At 37.9% G+C, this 16,926-nt stretch overlaps 4 protein-coding genes across 11 annotated transcripts; 2 read left to right on the top strand and 2 right to left on the bottom strand.

Annotated features, from left to right (window-relative positions):
- Nucleotides 1-42: 42 nt before the first annotated feature.
- Nucleotides 43-994, top strand: LOC123311191. The gene is made up of 3 exons (XM_044895012.1): nucleotides 43-202; nucleotides 262-426; nucleotides 736-994. Exons 1-3 carry the CDS (start codon nucleotides 157-159, stop codon nucleotides 939-941), a joined length of 417 nt encoding a protein of 138 aa, XP_044750947.1. The 5' UTR covers nucleotides 43-156; the 3' UTR covers nucleotides 942-994.
- On the bottom strand, nucleotides 989-6,347 carry LOC123311188 (RNA-binding protein 39). 6 transcript variants are annotated; one of them, XM_044895003.1, is made up of 9 exons: nucleotides 6,188-6,347; nucleotides 6,069-6,124; nucleotides 5,810-5,855; nucleotides 4,283-4,341; nucleotides 3,811-4,176; nucleotides 3,412-3,748; nucleotides 2,087-2,353; nucleotides 1,667-2,022; nucleotides 989-1,601 (listed from the first exon to the last, which is right to left on the bottom strand). In XM_044895003.1, exons 2-9 carry the CDS (start codon nucleotides 6,104-6,106, stop codon nucleotides 1,313-1,315), a joined length of 1,758 nt encoding a protein of 585 aa, XP_044750938.1. In that variant the 5' UTR covers nucleotides 6,107-6,124; nucleotides 6,188-6,347; the 3' UTR covers nucleotides 989-1,312. The 6 variants fall into 6 exon arrangements, with proteins under 6 accessions (XP_044750938.1, XP_044750941.1, XP_044750943.1 ...); XM_044895006.1 differs by lacking the exon at nucleotides 5,810-5,855; XM_044895008.1 differs by lacking the exon at nucleotides 5,810-5,855 and having other exon boundaries at nucleotides 3,811-4,173.
- Nucleotides 6,348-6,740: 393 nt separating this feature from the next.
- Nucleotides 6,741-14,041, top strand: LOC123310743. 3 transcript variants are annotated; one of them, XM_044894385.1, is made up of 13 exons: nucleotides 7,786-8,085; nucleotides 8,475-8,608; nucleotides 9,160-9,443; nucleotides 9,664-9,878; nucleotides 10,151-10,319; nucleotides 10,437-10,606; nucleotides 11,055-11,196; nucleotides 11,343-11,678; nucleotides 11,840-11,960; nucleotides 12,125-12,395; nucleotides 12,741-13,053; nucleotides 13,113-13,343; nucleotides 13,405-14,041. In XM_044894385.1, exons 1-13 carry the CDS (start codon nucleotides 7,801-7,803, stop codon nucleotides 13,761-13,763), a joined length of 3,030 nt encoding a protein of 1,009 aa, XP_044750320.1. In that variant the 5' UTR covers nucleotides 7,786-7,800; the 3' UTR covers nucleotides 13,764-14,041. The 3 variants fall into 3 exon arrangements, with proteins under 3 accessions (XP_044750321.1, XP_044750320.1, XP_044750319.1); XM_044894384.1 differs by having other exon boundaries at nucleotides 12,119-12,395; XM_044894386.1 differs by lacking the exons at nucleotides 7,786-8,085; nucleotides 8,475-8,608; nucleotides 9,160-9,443 and adding an exon at nucleotides 6,741-7,409 and having other exon boundaries at nucleotides 12,119-12,395.
- Nucleotides 13,764-16,802, bottom strand: LOC123310744 (xaa-Pro aminopeptidase ApepP). Its single transcript, XM_044894387.1, has 2 exons — nucleotides 16,356-16,802; nucleotides 13,764-16,080 (listed from the first exon to the last, which is right to left on the bottom strand). Exons 1-2 carry the CDS (start codon nucleotides 16,663-16,665, stop codon nucleotides 14,540-14,542), a joined length of 1,851 nt encoding a protein of 616 aa, XP_044750322.1. The 5' UTR covers nucleotides 16,666-16,802; the 3' UTR covers nucleotides 13,764-14,539.
- Between the last annotated feature and the right edge of the window lie 124 nt (nucleotides 16,803-16,926).

Here is a 16,926-nt window from a genome sequence, read left to right as displayed (position 1 = left end):
CGATTAAAGAGCATCTTCTGCTCTATGACCATAAATTATTTCTATGCATCTTTCAGTAGTTTCAAAATTTAAAAAACAATGTGTCAATGCATTTATTTGCATTAAAATAGAATAACACGTATACGCGATATGATATATTAAAACCCGAGGAAAAGAATGGAGTCGAAAGTATTCAAACAGATCGCCTACGAATTGAATAAAAGTGAGATGATATTAATTTTTCTATCTTTACGCACGCGTGTAATATGACACTTCGCGCAGGTTCAAAATTACAAAAGTTGTTCCTGAAATGGTTGGATTTGAACAATACGGAGAAGAAGATTCTGAACAATCTCGTTTCGAGCATAATTCCTCATAATAGGAACTGTTATTTCCTTTCCATCATGAAAGGTTTTCAACTGTGGAATGATTTGCAAGATAAAGAAGGTGGGTATTGTCAAAATACAAAAGACTGATTCCATGCAACGCTAAATTATTACATTATATAAACAGTCGTTGAGAGTGCCGCAAAAAAATCAGTATTACGTTAAAGCTAGCGAGAAAAGCAAGGACATTATTTTTGTCATGTGGTTTTGATGTTATATTCTGTGGTTCCGGGTGTTATTCTATGGAATATAACTACATAAAAATTCTGTATTCTAATCACAGAAGACATGAAAGCTGTCATATTTGAAAAAATCAGCATCAGCATTTTTTGTTGCTCTTCTTAGTCTGACTGATAATATTATTTTTTAGGCGCATGCGGATTCCACGACAACCCCGCGGATTACGAATTTTGCTCGGACGAAGAAAAATTCTTATTCAGTATAGTTTTGATAATGAACATCATAATTAAAGAGATGTTACGTAAAAACATGATGCTACGGGAAGTTGAAAACTTTGGTGGATTTCGAAGCTCGAAAAAAATCGAAAATGGTAGCGAAGAATTGATCCGGATGTAACCCAAGATTACGATTTTGTTGACCGATGAGAAAATAAAAGATGTAAATTTGATTTTTATATGTATATTTATTAACCTACTTTTTACAAATCTTCAAAACGGGGATCCATAAAATTGTAACCCAAATATCTCAGGAAACATAAAAACATTATTTCAAATTTTCCTTGTCGATCAACAGAAAATTTACATCGTGTTAATTATAAATCAATTATTATCCCGAAAATAACGATTTCTCTCCCGAATTCAGCGTCCTTGAAATGTGATCCTTCAATAATCGATGGACCATCATTTCCTTTGAGAAAGAAAAATATTAAAATAATTGATTAGTTCTCAACATACATTCGATCAGCATCACTCGCCTAAATGTACAAGTTATTTCCTATTCGACGGCGTCAACAACTGCGTCATCGTCATAGCATCCGGAAACAGCGCGTGGTAATTGACTAACGGCACGTAGGCCGCTGTTATGACCCTCCCGGCAAACCACCTTCCGTGTAGAGAATTCACGGACGCCACTGCGGTGGAAATCGATATACATTTGACGTAGACGTTGCCCTGGGGCGAGCCTTTATCCACGTACGCGTGCAGTACTCCGCCGTGCTTGTTGCACTCTTCTATCACATCATCTCGAATCTCCACATCCCAATTCGGGTTCGACTCACTGCAATAAATGATTAATTTATTAATAACAGACATTTGTTGGTGTAAAATAAAAATATGGCTCACCTTGAAGGGTCGAACATGTTGCTCAACATGAAGCACTGGGTGGCGATGGGAGGTGTACTCTGGGCCTGAACGCGAGGCACGATCGGCTGGCCGGTGGCCATGCTGAGGGCTGTAGCTGCCGCTTGGGGCACCTGCATCCCCGCCCCCTCGGCCAGTTTGAACATCAACTGAAGACGGCCGGTGGCGCCCAGGTCTATCCCCGATCTGTCCAATTCGTCCGAATCCAGAATCGAAGGACCCTGTTGCTGCTGCAGATCCATCCTTTCAGTCACGTTGCCCACTTTCATCGGCCTTCCCGCTAGCTCATAACCGTTCAACTGTTCCAGGGCCTTCTTGGCGTCGTCGCAATTGTGATACTGAAATACGAAAGGGACGATTAAGAAAAAAATCGCGACATTTCATCACATCGCATATACTCACGGTAACGAAACCGTAACCCTTAGATCGTCCAGTTTCCGGGTCCATTATCAGCTGTATGTTTTCGATTTTCCCAAATGGTTCGAAAATTGACCGGAGCATGTCTTCGGTGATGTTGAAATGTAAGGAACCGACGTAAAGTCTCATCGGACCCGTCATCCCTTTCGGCATCAGGTTCGGCATGGAATTGCCCATACGGTTCTTCTCCGCCTGGGTGTGTTGTACTATTATCGGAACGCCCAGTAGTTTCTGTCCGGATAATCCTAATGCCTAAGAGGGAGAACCGATGATGATAATAAAGATTTGATGTAGAAAATTGGTAAAACTTGAAGAATGGCATTACGGAATAACTACAGAATTGAAGAGTTGCCAACGAAGGATGAAAATGTAATTTTTTCTTTTCGATGAATCATTTTGACGATTATATTATTGATGTTTTATATTGATTGAAAATCTTTTAGATGAGAGGGGTGAGTGTTTCATCCTCTTTGGACCTTGAGAAACAATACGGTGTAATGCTTTCTTCAAGTACTAAGAAATGACTTCAACCAGTTATCATTAACTTAAGTCTGAAGAGAAATACCTTCCAACTCAGGTCTCTGAATAAACGTGTTCTTAATCATGTTAGAGCAGGCTGACGCTTTTATTCTCAAACCTATCAGAAAAAAAAGATATGTATGATAAAAAAATGGAAATTTCCAAACTGGCTTTCATTGTTATATTGATAACAAGATGACTGCATCAGGGCTTTTTCAAGTGAAATGAATATTTGAAAATGCAAACAATGAGCAGGTTCTTCATAGTTTCTGCCTTCAAAATTCCATAGCTTACTCGACAAAGAATTATAGTCTCTCAAAAACGTTAAAAATGTCCCTGAAAATTTACGTACGCCCATTTTTGTAGAGATAACTTATCCGAATCTATGGTTAACTATTAATCAAAAATAGTAGGATAGGAGATCCACCTTTTTCATTGAAATTCACCTTTACAATACGATTTTCCCTGGAAAAACCATAATGAAATGAATTTCTTGGATACCGAGGCCAAAAACACTACTCTTCGCTATCGATGGATTAAATAGTTAATACCCACCCCTATCTGTGATCGGTGCTAACCATAGACTTGAAGAGTTCATCTATGGTGCTGACTTATCAAACTGACATAGAAACGCGCCCACCCCTATCTGTGATCGGTGCTAACCATAGACTTGAAGAGTTTATCTATGGTGCTAATTTCACTGTCAAACTGACACAGAATCGCGTTTCATGAACGTCAGAAAGCTCGAATTTTTCATTTCCTTGCTGATCACTACAAAATCAAGAACTCACCAGCGCCACGCTCTCGGGATCCTTGAACTCGATGTAGGCGATGCCCTTGAAACGCCGCGTTTTGTTGCACATGATCAGCCTCACGTCTCTGACTTTGCCGACCGAGCTGAAGAACTCCTCGAGATCCCTAGCTCGGATCCGCTGGGACAGCTGCATGGCAAAAACGGTGCGCGCATCGCGCTCCTCGGGACTTAACTCTTCGAGCGGCGAACCCGACCTGGCGCGAAGCGGCGACCTCTTCCGACCGAACGGCGGGGGCTTGTGCAGCGAAGGGCTGCGTTTCCTTGAACGGGATCTACGCCTGCGGTCTTTGCTGAAGCTTCTTCTGCGACGATCTCTGATTAATCAAAAAAAAATCGATATAATCTTCCTCTTGTGGAATGACGAGTAAAACCTTACCTTATGGGACTGGCTTTTTTATCCCTCGACCTAGACCTTCTTCTTGGTACCCTATCTCTTGACTTTGATCTTTTATCCTTGGATTTTGAACGTCGATCTCTAGATTTCGATATTAAATCTCTGGATCTAGACCTTCTATCTCTGGATCTCGACGGTCTGTCTCTCGATTTAGACGTTCTGTCCCTTGATCTAGATTTTCTGTCTCTAGACCTAGACTTCCTATCTCTAGATCTGGATATTCTGTCTCTCGATTTGGATCTTTTCAGGTCTCTGGATCTTTTCCTGTCTTTACTCCGGCTTCTCTTCTTGTCCGAATCATGTTTGCTCTTTTTTCTGTCCTTGGAACGGCTCCGGCTGCGTCTCCTGCTAAAAACGAAAAATTCAAACTTCAACAACTATGGGGAGTAAGGCATGAACAATGAGAAAAAATTTCAAGGCATATCACGTGAACCTTGTATTCGTTGATACTTACTCGGAGTATCTGTCCTTTCGGGAATCCCCATTCTCCTTTGGCTTTCCATTCAGCTCTTCCTATGAACAGCAACAAAGTGAGCAGGACCACGCAGGGATGGCAAAAACAAAATGATATTAGTCAAAATTATCAAAGCAATTGTCTGACCCAGACAAAAATTTTGAGATGATCATCTGGTCTTGCTCTCACATTACTCAAACTTACAAACATATCAATAATTGAATTAATTCCTACTACAATAAAAATGTAACTGACAATTATGAATCCAGAGTAATGAAAGAGTAAGCACATAATTAATTATAAGGAAAGAACGACATATTGTCCTTCTGGCGTGGCTAGAACCATAGCGACATTCAGTCGGTACCAAAGTAACAGGCCGTTTACAACAGTCTAGCCGCAACTAGACTTACCGTGATGTTGACAAAGACAAAGGAACTAGGGTTGCTTTACTTGATCCAGATTCAATACTTCTGAAAAAATACACCGAGTAAGACGAAATTCCAAGGAGGTACCTTAAATTGACGGACATGCAAAGGAACACCTTAATCTTCTTTTAGAAAGTCAACGTTTCTGGTATTGCAATATTTGTGAAAAACACCGTTATCTAACATTGAACCATTTTAAAATTCATGTTGCATATTTGGACAATAAAGGCAGTGTATCGATAAATGATCATTTGAGGGAAAGAACAATATGTTTACTTTATGGTGAACAACTTTCTTGTAACACAAGCTCTTGCCATTTCTCTAGTTTATTTAATATTTATCTTCAGTGAATCCACGAAAATTCTAAGTGAGATTCTGTAATTTCTGAATTCATCTGCTCTAACAAATCCTATGAATTTCCTTGAAACAAATAAATTATCCAGTGTTTTCAGTTTTTCTGTATTTACTCTCGAGTCCTACCAGACTATGAATCTGGAATGAAATCAAACTTTTTCCTAATACTCACTGAGCAGGGTAAGAAATGATTATAAATTGGCACTATCTGATTTGCAAGATAAATATGATAGCCATTGCCTGAATAATTTCAACCTTTACTCGATTATCTTTAGAGAAATGTTGCAAATGGCAAATATACTGTTAGTCGATAAGATTTCGAAATACTTTTATTGTTTTAGTAATCTCAACTAATTATACTTTTCTCGTTGGATTTTGTTCTGTTTTTAATTTTAATAATCTGCTTGAAGTTGCCTTGACTTCTTCCAGAAATCTCAAAAACCTTAGAATTATCGCTTTGATCGAACCCTAACAGTAAGTACCCAAGAAATTGTTTATTTTACATTTCATATGCACTTCCAATTAATCTCCACACAAGTAAAAATTGAGATGAAAGCTTGATTGCCGGTTGACAGGGATGGTGACCAGGTAGTCCATGAAACTCCAACCCTATGGCGAGAAATTACCCATCAGCATCACATATCATTTACGTAAATGAACTGATTAAAATTTAAGATTAAATAACAGTAAGGTCCATTACAAAAAAAACCTAAAAATTTATAAATATTAAAACTAAGGAGATCTGTACCTGATTTTGTGGGAAGTCGCCGAATGCCAGAAAATACCTCATAAGTCTAAAATATAAAATTAGGAAGTGATGTAAGAGAATGTTCTAATTGCTATTGAAATAAGTAATGCAAATGGTAATCATTCCGAATACAATGATGGAGCTACGGATGCAGATAGAAGGAAGATTACCATAGTCATTACGGAAATAAAAATTTACAAATCTCAATCAGTTATAAATATAGCTACCACAATAAGGATGAGAAAATTATGCCACTTACGTCCTTTTTATAGGGAGCTTCCAACATTGCTTCGACATCGATGTCTTCCGCCATTTCTATAATCGAACAGAACCAAATAGATTATCACAAAAACTTTCGCGAATGATAATTCGGGGTACCTTCAACTAGTTAACGTTAAACTACACCCCAACAAAGAAAAATATGGATAATTTCCTGTTAAACAGCAAATCCCATTGAATATTTCAATTAACTTCAAACTTTTCCCTTTGCAATGTAGATTAAACAGGCGCACAGAATATCGTGCAGCGAAAATGACGCCTAAGAATCAACGTTGCCACGTCTTCAACTAACCAAGAAACCAAGACAATATACTGAAAAACCCACAGAACACTCACAAAAATTGAATTTTGCGGAAATGTTACTAGACTGAACTCGGCAACACTGTTGAGCAATCTATCGTTTGTCACACAGACTAATTCTTTTTCTTCTTTGCATTAGAGCCAGTTTTTGGCGCAGAACCGTATCCGACAATATTTTAAAAGATTATAGCGAAAAGAAAATATTCTTAAAACAATCATAAAAATCGAATTGATCATATAACTATGGCCGTTAATTGTTCTTTTCGTACAGATGTTGATCTCAGAAACGGCATTTTTCAAAAATAACTTACCACGCAATCTTAGACAATCCATGTCTCTGTGTCTATATTTTTACATAAGTCATAAGATGTCTAAAACTCATTTTATTCGTCATTCACACTGACAATTTTCCATTTTATTCATATATGAGCGAATATTGTTTAGTATATTATTTTACAAGATTTGTGTTTTAATTATTTTTTAAATATGAACCGACCCTCTACGACATCTGAAAGGAGTGGTTTCAGCATGAGACAATCATACAGCAGCCGTGTTTCGGGAAGTAAAATATCTAGTACAGTCACAAAAGAACCATCAGTTCAAAAGTCGCAAGAGTGGAAACATATTTGCCCCTGTGATGAAACGAAACTTCAAGACTTTATATCCGTTTCAACTCAGTGCCTATGCGAGGAGGTCAGCTTGGAGAAGGAACTTACACTTTTCTTTTACAATACAATCATGAAAAGTAGTACTATTGGTGATTATTTTCTCCATAAGGAAACAGTCTCATTCGAAACTTTATCGGAAATAAGCAGGATAACTAGTTATACTGCTCCTGACGAGACTCCGAAACATCACACCCACAGAAGAGATATAAGAAAACTTTCGCATGAAGACAAGAAAAACACTTTAATCGGTGCCAGCGGCGGTCAGGTTATAGTGAGAAAAGTTAAGAGATCAAGCTCGAAGAACTTAAATAAGGAGATCAACCAAGTCAAAGCAAAAGTTCCAAGGATTGGTTGTGAGTATATTTTTTCATTCGAGATAAATATTTCTGGGAAAATTCAAACCATGTATTTCTATCTATTTTTATTGCTCTTTTAATCATTATACTCTTATAATGATAATTTTATCCACATTTATCGCTTTGTTCGGAGCGTAGCCTACGTAATTTAAGTTTGGAGTATAGAGAATGCCCTCTTGTAGTTTGGAAACAACCAAATATAACGAGCGTTAAAAAAAATCGTCTGTCTGAAAATCAGGATGTTCTACTACTGTCTTAGGTGTGGAGTACATAGAATTTGTTTTGATGCTTCTTGTAAAAGGAGAGGTCCGAAGGAAGAGAGGTGAAGGAATAAGATTAGCGGAATCTGTGGACGATATGTATAAATGTCAAAATATCTTTCAATAAAATGAATGATAATAGTTCGAGTTCATTGAATATATTCTATCCAGGGAACGATATTCCCTTCAGATACTCCACTTATTTTCGTAGCAGCAATTTGACCAGCTATAAGCTATGCAAACAGCAGGATCTGGACCCTCATTTCCATCTGAGAAGATGTGGTTGCCGTGTTTGCCTGAAGGTGCCTCAGATATCAAAGAAATGCGATTGCGAATATTGTGATTTGGAGAAAGAGCTGACTTTGTATTTTTTCCATGAAATCATGGCGAAGGGTTGCTTGGAGGATTATCAGGTGAACTTGGTTTATTTCAACTAGAGACCCGAACCGACTATATACGTACAGGTGAAGTTAGAAAACTCGGTGGTTTTCGTTTTGGACAGTATGTTCTCGTCAAATGATTTTCGAAAGATATTACCAAAAACAATTCAACAGGAAAGTTCGAAAAATATCACATAACCGTTCAAACATTCTTGTTATCAAATAGGCTGTAGAATTTCGAAGAATGCTGTTCTATGTTTTATAGAAGCAATGAGTATGATAATCTTGTGCTTGTGCCACAAACTGTGGTAAAAGAAATGGTTGTCTATGGTTGCATCAAATCTGAAAGATGACCACAAAGTAGTCGAAACATAGAATATCGACCCTCGAATTTACACAGCTTATTTGACGACGTTCGTTAGATGAAACATATAGCCAGAGAAGAAGAACCGAGTATAAGAAGCTCTGGAAGCAACAAAGCCTCTGATGGAAGTGTGGAAGATTACTTGAAAAATGAAAAGGTGTCGTTCGTTGATGACAAAGAGCACGAACTTAGGTAATCTAATGACAGTCTCCCGAAAATCATCTGACAACGCTGCGAACTGACAAATCTCATTAGTAAACATAGACATAGAGACATGGACTGAGCAATGCCAGCATGAAATTGGCTATTTATTAGAAAGAGAGAAAAGCTCGTCGGGACATACCTTTCTCTTTTTTGTTCACATAGAGGTGAGTGTAGACCAATCAAAATTCTAGAAAAAGACAACTGCATTCCCGACGTGTTTTTCTCTCTGTCACTTTTTTTGACCGTATTTCATGCATAGATATAAAGGAAAGGCACAGTCCATGTCTCTATGTCTATGTTAGTAAAGTTCCAGACTACTTTGTTTTAGTCTTTAAGACGGCTCTGATTATAGGTACCTACAAATATTTGAGAATTTTCTATGCTTAGTTGCGAAAAAGCGGGATTCATTCTGTAGATCGCGGATTGCTTTGCGTCGTTGTCAGATTGGAGGGTACCTACCCTCCATAGTTACAATTTATATTAGTGTTCTGTGGTTACAACTAGAAAATCGAAAATATCTGTAATTTTTCGATCGTCAGGCACGGGTCGAGTTCGGAGGGAGAGATCAAGGTAGTCTATGCAAAAGAAAAGCGCTCCCACATACATAAAAGGAGAAAAAGCGACGGCTCAATAAATTCTCGGAAGTTATCTATCTTTTCTCATATCCCGGCGGCGGATAAAAAGACATCTACAGAGCACGAGACGAAAACAAGACATACAGGAAGCAGACATAAAAAAAGCTCCAAGGAGGCTTCGGATGACGAGCCTCCTACCCATAATAGAGAAAGGAGAAAGAGTGAATCCCTCAAGACGATTCCGATAGGTTGGTTCAATTTCAAATGATTAATAGTTTCACGATGGGTTGGAAAAGTATCAGCTTCTAGTTATAAAGATAACTGAAGGTAACGGATGTGATCAAATATTTCGAGATGGTTGACGAGACTATTGAATAACTTGTCTAAAATCAAATCTTAAAGTGGAGTAATCTTTTTTCAAACGGTGGAATCTCAATCAGATTTGATTTGAATTGAATCTATTTTCAGCCGCTAGTCTTCAGCCGATCACAGAAGACAACCAGACCGAGCTGAATGAGAAATTGATCTCTACTACCAATTTTGAACAAGATTGGTTGGTGAAAAGAGAAGAGAAATTCGCGAACATAGATTTCAAAAATGGCAACAGGTACGAGGGTGAGGTCCTCGATAAAGTACCTCATGGTATTGGCACATTTTATTGGGCCGACGGTACAGTTTATGAGGTAAGCACTTACTTCAAGGAGTTATTTCTTCAAAAAGGTAAGCAATCTTATTTGAGAATCCAAATAATTCGTCTTCAATTAGGATTTTTGAAGATTATCTTTTGTCCTAATCATCATAGACTAATAATTATTGTTCGTCTATGGTCGCGATCCACCGTGATTTTCGGTGTAAACCATAGACATGACCTTTTCTGTCAAAAACGTCAATTTTCAAATTCCAATTTCAAATTCCGCTCTAAATCAAGTACGCTGTTACATTATTCCTTTTGAAGGGAGAATTTGAAGATGGTTCGCCAACAGGAAGAGGAAGAATGCAACTGCCGGACATGACCGAATACATCGGTATTTTTTACAAAGGTTTTTTTCACGGAAACGGTGTTTATAATATTCGAAACACCAATATGGTATATAGCGGAAATTGGAAATACGGCAAGAAGCACGGTAAGTTACCGTTGAAATAAATGCTTCTTGAGGTGAATGAATAGGGATATATTCATTATGCAAAGCCTCGACAGTCGAAACATCTCGTTCCAAGTGCGTGTATGATTTTTTCAACAGGTTTCGGTTGGTTGTTATACGAATCTGACGTATGGTATGAGGGCGAATTCCAAGACGATCTTAGACATGGAAAGGGATTTTTTCATTTTAAGGATAAAAGCTGTTATCAGGGACAGTATTCTAAAAACAAGAGAGAAGGACGGGGAGCGATGCGCTGGTCGAATAACGATGTAAGTTTTCGAAATACCATACTGAAATTTCGTCACACAGGAAAAACGACGGAGTTGAAAACTGTCAAAATAAGTAAGAAAAATTTCTGTGGAAATTCGAATCTGACTCCCTACACCAGAAAATCATTTTCTTATTCTTCTGATATTTCGTGATCATAGCTAGCCCACAGAGAAAAACATAGCTCTAAACCATAGAGATACTAAGCTAAAAGTTATAATTTCTATGCTCTAAACCAAAGACAATCAGTTGGTTATATTACTTTTCTGTGGTTCTCTGCTCTCTTTTCTCTTGTCTCTGCGTTTTTCCAGAGACTCTCTCTTCTCTATGCGAGAGGACATAGAATCGGAATAGTTCAAGATTGACAGTGTAGCCAATACATCATGCATATATATTGAATAAGGCATACGGTTTACGGACCGTTTTGAACCACTTTTCATTCCATTCTAGATCTATATAGGCCAATGGGTTGATGGTATAATAGATGGTTTCGGCGAATACTCTTGGAACACGGAATTCGACAATTTTTTTTCCTTTCCTGTACAGCATCATTACAATGGTTCTTGGGTGAAGGGAAAAAGAACAGGCACCGGTAAGTTGGGTCCTCCTCCATCGTTTCCTCGACCGTCCTCAAACTGTCATAGATGCAGCGTAAAGGGGTTTTTCAATTTTCCATAGAAAATTGATAATTCTTTGTTTTCGCGTACTGTTGGCCCTCATCATTCAAAAAAATCACAGGTATCATGTTCTTCGGTAACGAGAACGGGGCGAAAATGGCGGGATTCTTCCAGGATAATTTCAAGCACGGAGCGGCCATCGTGATCTGCGGAAATGGGAAGAGCATCGAGAAAAATCCGCTGTTCTACAACGACAAGCCCTTGCACACCACCTCGCTCTCCAACGAAGACATAGCCAAGGAAAGTTCGTCGTTTACCTTCAACGAGCAGGTGTTTCAATCGATAATGAAGAACGGGATTTCGGAAAAACAGTGGCCTGCGAAATGTCACGCGTCTCAAGTAAATACGCTACTGGAGAACGCGAAGCAAGAAAGAGGTTCTTTGTGCTCGCCAATTGGTGAGTGTCGCTGTTGATAATATACGGATTTATTAAATAAGCGAGGAAAATTTCTTCGGCCGCCTAGTTCTCCTGATTCGACGCCCATTGGTTCTTACGCGAGGACTAGTCAATATTCGATTTTTGAATTTTCATAACCCCTGAGCTACCCTAATTTTCAGAAATCCAGATAAATTCGCCTCCAGATGACGTCGAGTTATATTTTTACATCGAGAAAGCTCTCAGTATGTATGTGAATGCTTTCGACACGATCCAATTCGACATCGAGTCGATAGAATCCCGGTAAGTAGGCGATGCAACATACCAGAAAAAAAATTGTCTTACCCGACTGAAAATGGGGTAAAAATATGATGGGCACCCTTTCAACGAACAAGGTCACAAGCACTTACTGTGATTCGTATCCTATGCAGACAGATGCTAAAAAAAATTATAATGATCAGTTCCAGTTCTAGTGCGAACGTTTCGAAATTGCAACTTTCAAAGTGGAACCTGATGACGCTAACCAGCGCCGGACATTCGAAAGTCAAGTCTTACGCTCAGGACAATCACGGAAGGCCCTCTTTCAACCAAAACGTTCCCGTTTTCAACAAGTCGGAGACTAGATTTCAATCGACCGTTAGGAGCGAGGAAAAATACCTGCGAAACGTGATTACTCGCTATCTGCCCAGATTGATGGAGGTGTATTATCACTACGCGACTATAACCTCGCCGAAGAAGGTAATCAACATGAAAAAACAATAAAATCCATTAGAATCGAAAAAAACCTTGAAAATCCGAAAACGACACGTCTTTGGTAATTTTCAATCGTGAATGCCCAGTCTAATGTTACGCCCATGTCGGTGCCGTTCTCGGGCTATCTTCAAGCCCTTTCGTATAACGCGAAGTTAGCCGAACCTCGTAAATTCTATGATTCCTTATGACGCATGTCTCGTGTTATTACGGGAATTTTCGAATATTGACCAAATTTCATACTACAACAAATATGAAGACACTTTTCCCGATTTCAGGCTATTTCTCGTATTCGTTTCTGATCGAGAAGTGACGTTAGAAATATCGTTTCAGATATATTTCAAGCACTACATGATCAGGATGTACTTATGGCAGTTGTACCTGGACATAGGTATCACAAAAATCGGCATATCTCTGGTAGAAACCGACAGATTGCTCGACGAAAACCCATCAAGTTTCGTAGAATCCTGCCATCATCCCTTCGAACACATATACTTCTTTCAGTTCATTCAGTCCCTCATGGGAACCGCCCTGTTGGTACATTACAAGAGCAGGGAGGAAGTTCACTCGAGCGAGGGACTGATGCCGTACATTTTCCAGAAGTTTTTACTGGAGAGAGTCTTTGTACTTGCTGGAACGCACAGGGGTAAAATTTTCTCATTTGGAAAATCGACATGCGCATTAGATCCGTTTGAAAAATTTCAGGTAGGTGCCTTTTCGAATATAAAGATATGTTGGCAATGAGGAACGTTTACGCTTTGTATCTGAAACTTGGGCAACCTCATACGGCAAGGACGTTCCTGAATGCAGCCTGTACAAAAAAAGGGGAAGATTCCCCTTGCTATAAAACCTGGTCTGAAAACAAATGCAGATCCGTAACAAACACTTTTGGACAGAATGTGAATATTATAGGACACAACTTTCTCTATATACCAGGTATTGTATAGCACATACGTTAAAATACCAGAATATAGATAATGATTCATGGTGTATTTAGAAAAGGGAGAAATTGGCGCGTCGACCGAAAAATCAATCGATATACCAGAAGACGCCGATCCTTTTTATCAAGATCTGGCAGCATTCAGAGTACTCGGCCCTAAAGTAGTGACCAAATGTCTGAGCACAATATGTCCCTCGATCTTAAAGAACGGCATAATATGCAACATGGATTATCCCATGACATTTTTGGAATTCTACGAGGTTTTGATCATCTGTGCGCTTTTACTAGTGGCTAGGACGAAGAAAAAGATGGAATTGTACAAGAAACTTCCCTCCAGAACGAACAGAACAGAGGAGGATGAACCACAGGAGGCCGAATTGAGAAAATCTTCTGGGAAACTCAAGAAAAAGAAATGATTTTATGTATATATATATTTTATTTGTAATTGTTAGAATAAATTTTCTGATAAATATGAAATAATTCTTTAATTGTTGGCCATTCTGTGAGTGCTGAAAATTGTATTCAATGAGGTTAATTTGATATCTAGAAAAAGATTAACAAGACTGAATTGGATATTGCGGAAGCTTCAGATTCAAATCGAAGCGAAAGTTATCACAGTTGTAGCTCTTATTCAACCCTTGTAAAGATTACAAAATACAATATTCAGGTACAACATATAAAAGCACTAATAATTTTGGCCGCTGGCTAACTGCATCACTCTCGAAAGTTAACTAAATTGAGTAAGAACTAATAAAGTGTAACGGATACTTAACAGTCGCTCATTCCTTGAATGACAAAATTCCATCACAATCCTCATAAAATGTGAACCATAGACTGATAATAAAATTCTATGGATTAGTCCATAGAAACAGTTGATCATTCGTTCAAGGACAAAATTCCATCACAATCTTCAATAAATGTGATCCATAGACTAATAACAAAAGTCTATGGATTAATCCATAGATTAATAATGAAATTATTTATTCATTTTATCATCAGTCTGTGGATCAATCTATATCAAAAAGGATACTAATTCTTCATTATTTGTAAATACACTAGAAAAAATGAAAACACAGTCTTAAATAATGTTAATGAACAAAATACAATACAAAAATTTGACTCTGACAAGGAGACATTTTCTGACTGATTTGACAACATAATGAATAGTAATAAAAATTTATGTTCAGAAATATTAATAGCTCTTTTTTTTTCTCATAGGTATCGTTTCTTTCCATAACCAATTTAAAGCCTGAGTTTGCCCCTGTTTCTGTAGAACTGGCCCTAGAATTTCTCTGCAACGATGGTGATAATCGTTCAATAGCTCTATCTCTTCGTTGGTTATCAATTCGATATCGATCAATTTCGTTTGCTTAGGACATAACGTGATAGTTTCAAAAGTTAAAAATCCCCTATTGTTGAAATTATAAGGTAGACTCGCTGGTACAATCTGAACTATGTCTTCCAGTCTAATCCCAAAATTACCATCTTCATAAAATCCAGGTTCGTTGGATAAGAACATGTTGGGTTCCAGCCCTGGATCCTCAGGATAAGGTCTCCAGGATATACCCATTGGACCCTCGTGTACATTCAAAAATGAGCCTATTCCATGGCTTGTTCCGTGCCCATAATCCAATCCAACTTCCCAGAGGAACTGTCTAGCAAATGAATCCAAGTAATTTCCCTTAATTTTCAGAGGAAATATCGCATTTCCTAGTTTCAACTGACCCTTTAAAACTCTCGTAAAACATTCCATTTCGTGGCTTGTGGGCGTACCGAAGTGGACAGTTCTTGTAACATCAGTAGTACCGTCTTTGAATTGTGCTCCGGAATCGCATAAATATAATGAGTCAGTCATTATGGGTCTATCGCTTGCTTTTGTCGGTTGGTAATGAATTATTGCACCATTGGGTCCGCTGCTGCTGATCGTTGGGAAACTGAGCCCCATGAAATCGTCTTGTAACTTCCTGAATTCCTCCAATTTCGCCGCTCCAGACATTTCTGTTACACCCCCCTTAGGAACGTTCTCTTCAAGCCAAGCCAAATAACAACAGAGGGCCGCTCCGTCCTTGATGTGAGCATTTCGCATTCCCTGTACTTCAGTGGGATTCTTGACAGCTTTCAACAATGTCGTCGGACTTATTTCGATGTGCTGATTATGTTTTGGAACTAAACTGTTCAAATGATAGTTGATACTATCCGAAAACCAAACCTTTTCTTTTTCACATTGTTTCAGGTATTCATCAATTTCCTCGTAAGGATGAACACTGAAAGTAAATCGACCCATTTCTTCTGTTAAATGCTTGTTGACTTCCGGACTCAACTGATTTAAATTGATGAAAATGGCTACTTGGCCACGTTTTATTACCAGATACGCAAAAAATAAAGGATTGTACTCGATATCTGAACCTCTCAGGTTAAGGGTCCATGCAACATCATCCAAAGTCGATATCACTAAAGTTGTACAATTTTTTTCCTTCATATCGCGAACAATAATTTCAAGTTTTTCCGCTATTGTTTTACCAGTATATTTAATCCCTAGAGGGAAAACTTTATTAGATGGTCTTACAGGCCTATCAGTCCAAAGAATAGAGGTTAGATTTGTCAATACAGGAACAAGTTTGTGTCCACATGATACAAGTTGTCTGTTGACGATGTTCCACTTTAACAACATGAACAATCTGGGATCAACTCCAACATTTGAACCATCAGGAAGATTCTTAGACAGCCACGCAGCTGTAATAATAAGTATATTCATACATATTCATTAATCAAGCTGATAAATATAAATTTATAAATTCTTATTAATATTTCATACTTTTCAACTTCTACTTCTTTACAGAGTTAGAAAGTGAAAACAACAGATGAATATTTTGACATTAAACTTGATATGATTATCATCAAGTGCTTATTCCTAACAATATGCAAGATCCAGATTTTTATCAGTAGATTTATGTATGAATATAATCTTAATCCAACATTCTTATATACTTAATACTTAATCAACTTACAAATAGAAGGTGTACTCGATTCTCCTTCTTTCATGAGTGTCCAATTTTCATCCAACTGCTGCGAAGCTTGCAAATAATATCTAGCATCTGTCCAAAGACATGCCCGATCTTGAGTTACCACAGCAGTGCCAGCTGAGCCAGTGAAACCTGATATGAAGGCTCTATATTGATCACAAGCAGCAATATATTCACTAGAATGTGCATCACTTGAGGGAATAATATATGCTTGTAGAGGTTCTTTCACATATCTATTATTGACCATCAATTCTCGGAGTTGTTTTAGTAAATGTCCTGTAGGTTTTGGAGGCATTACGGCTGAATAAAAAAAAACTCAAGTGGCATAAGAAATCACTTGAAACACTGTGTTCAAATGTCAGAGACTGTCCCTAGTGTCCCTGATTAATATGATTATTTAAAAAAAATTGATTAGATTAACACAGATAAAGAAAGATTAACCTTAATATTTGACAGATTAGTGTTTTTCAAAATATCTGTTGTTTTGGATCTACTTTGAAAAATATTTCGAACTGAATAATCTCAACGAATCTTCGATCTCAACGATTATTACAGA

Source organism: Coccinella septempunctata, chromosome 4, assembly GCF_907165205.1.
Source record: "Coccinella septempunctata chromosome 4, icCocSept1.1, whole genome shotgun sequence".
NCBI lineage: Eukaryota > Metazoa > Arthropoda > Insecta > Coleoptera > Coccinellidae > Coccinella > Coccinella septempunctata.
The sequence above is the reverse complement of the archived record's forward strand: the minus strand, read 5'-3'. Positions and strand labels throughout refer to the sequence as shown.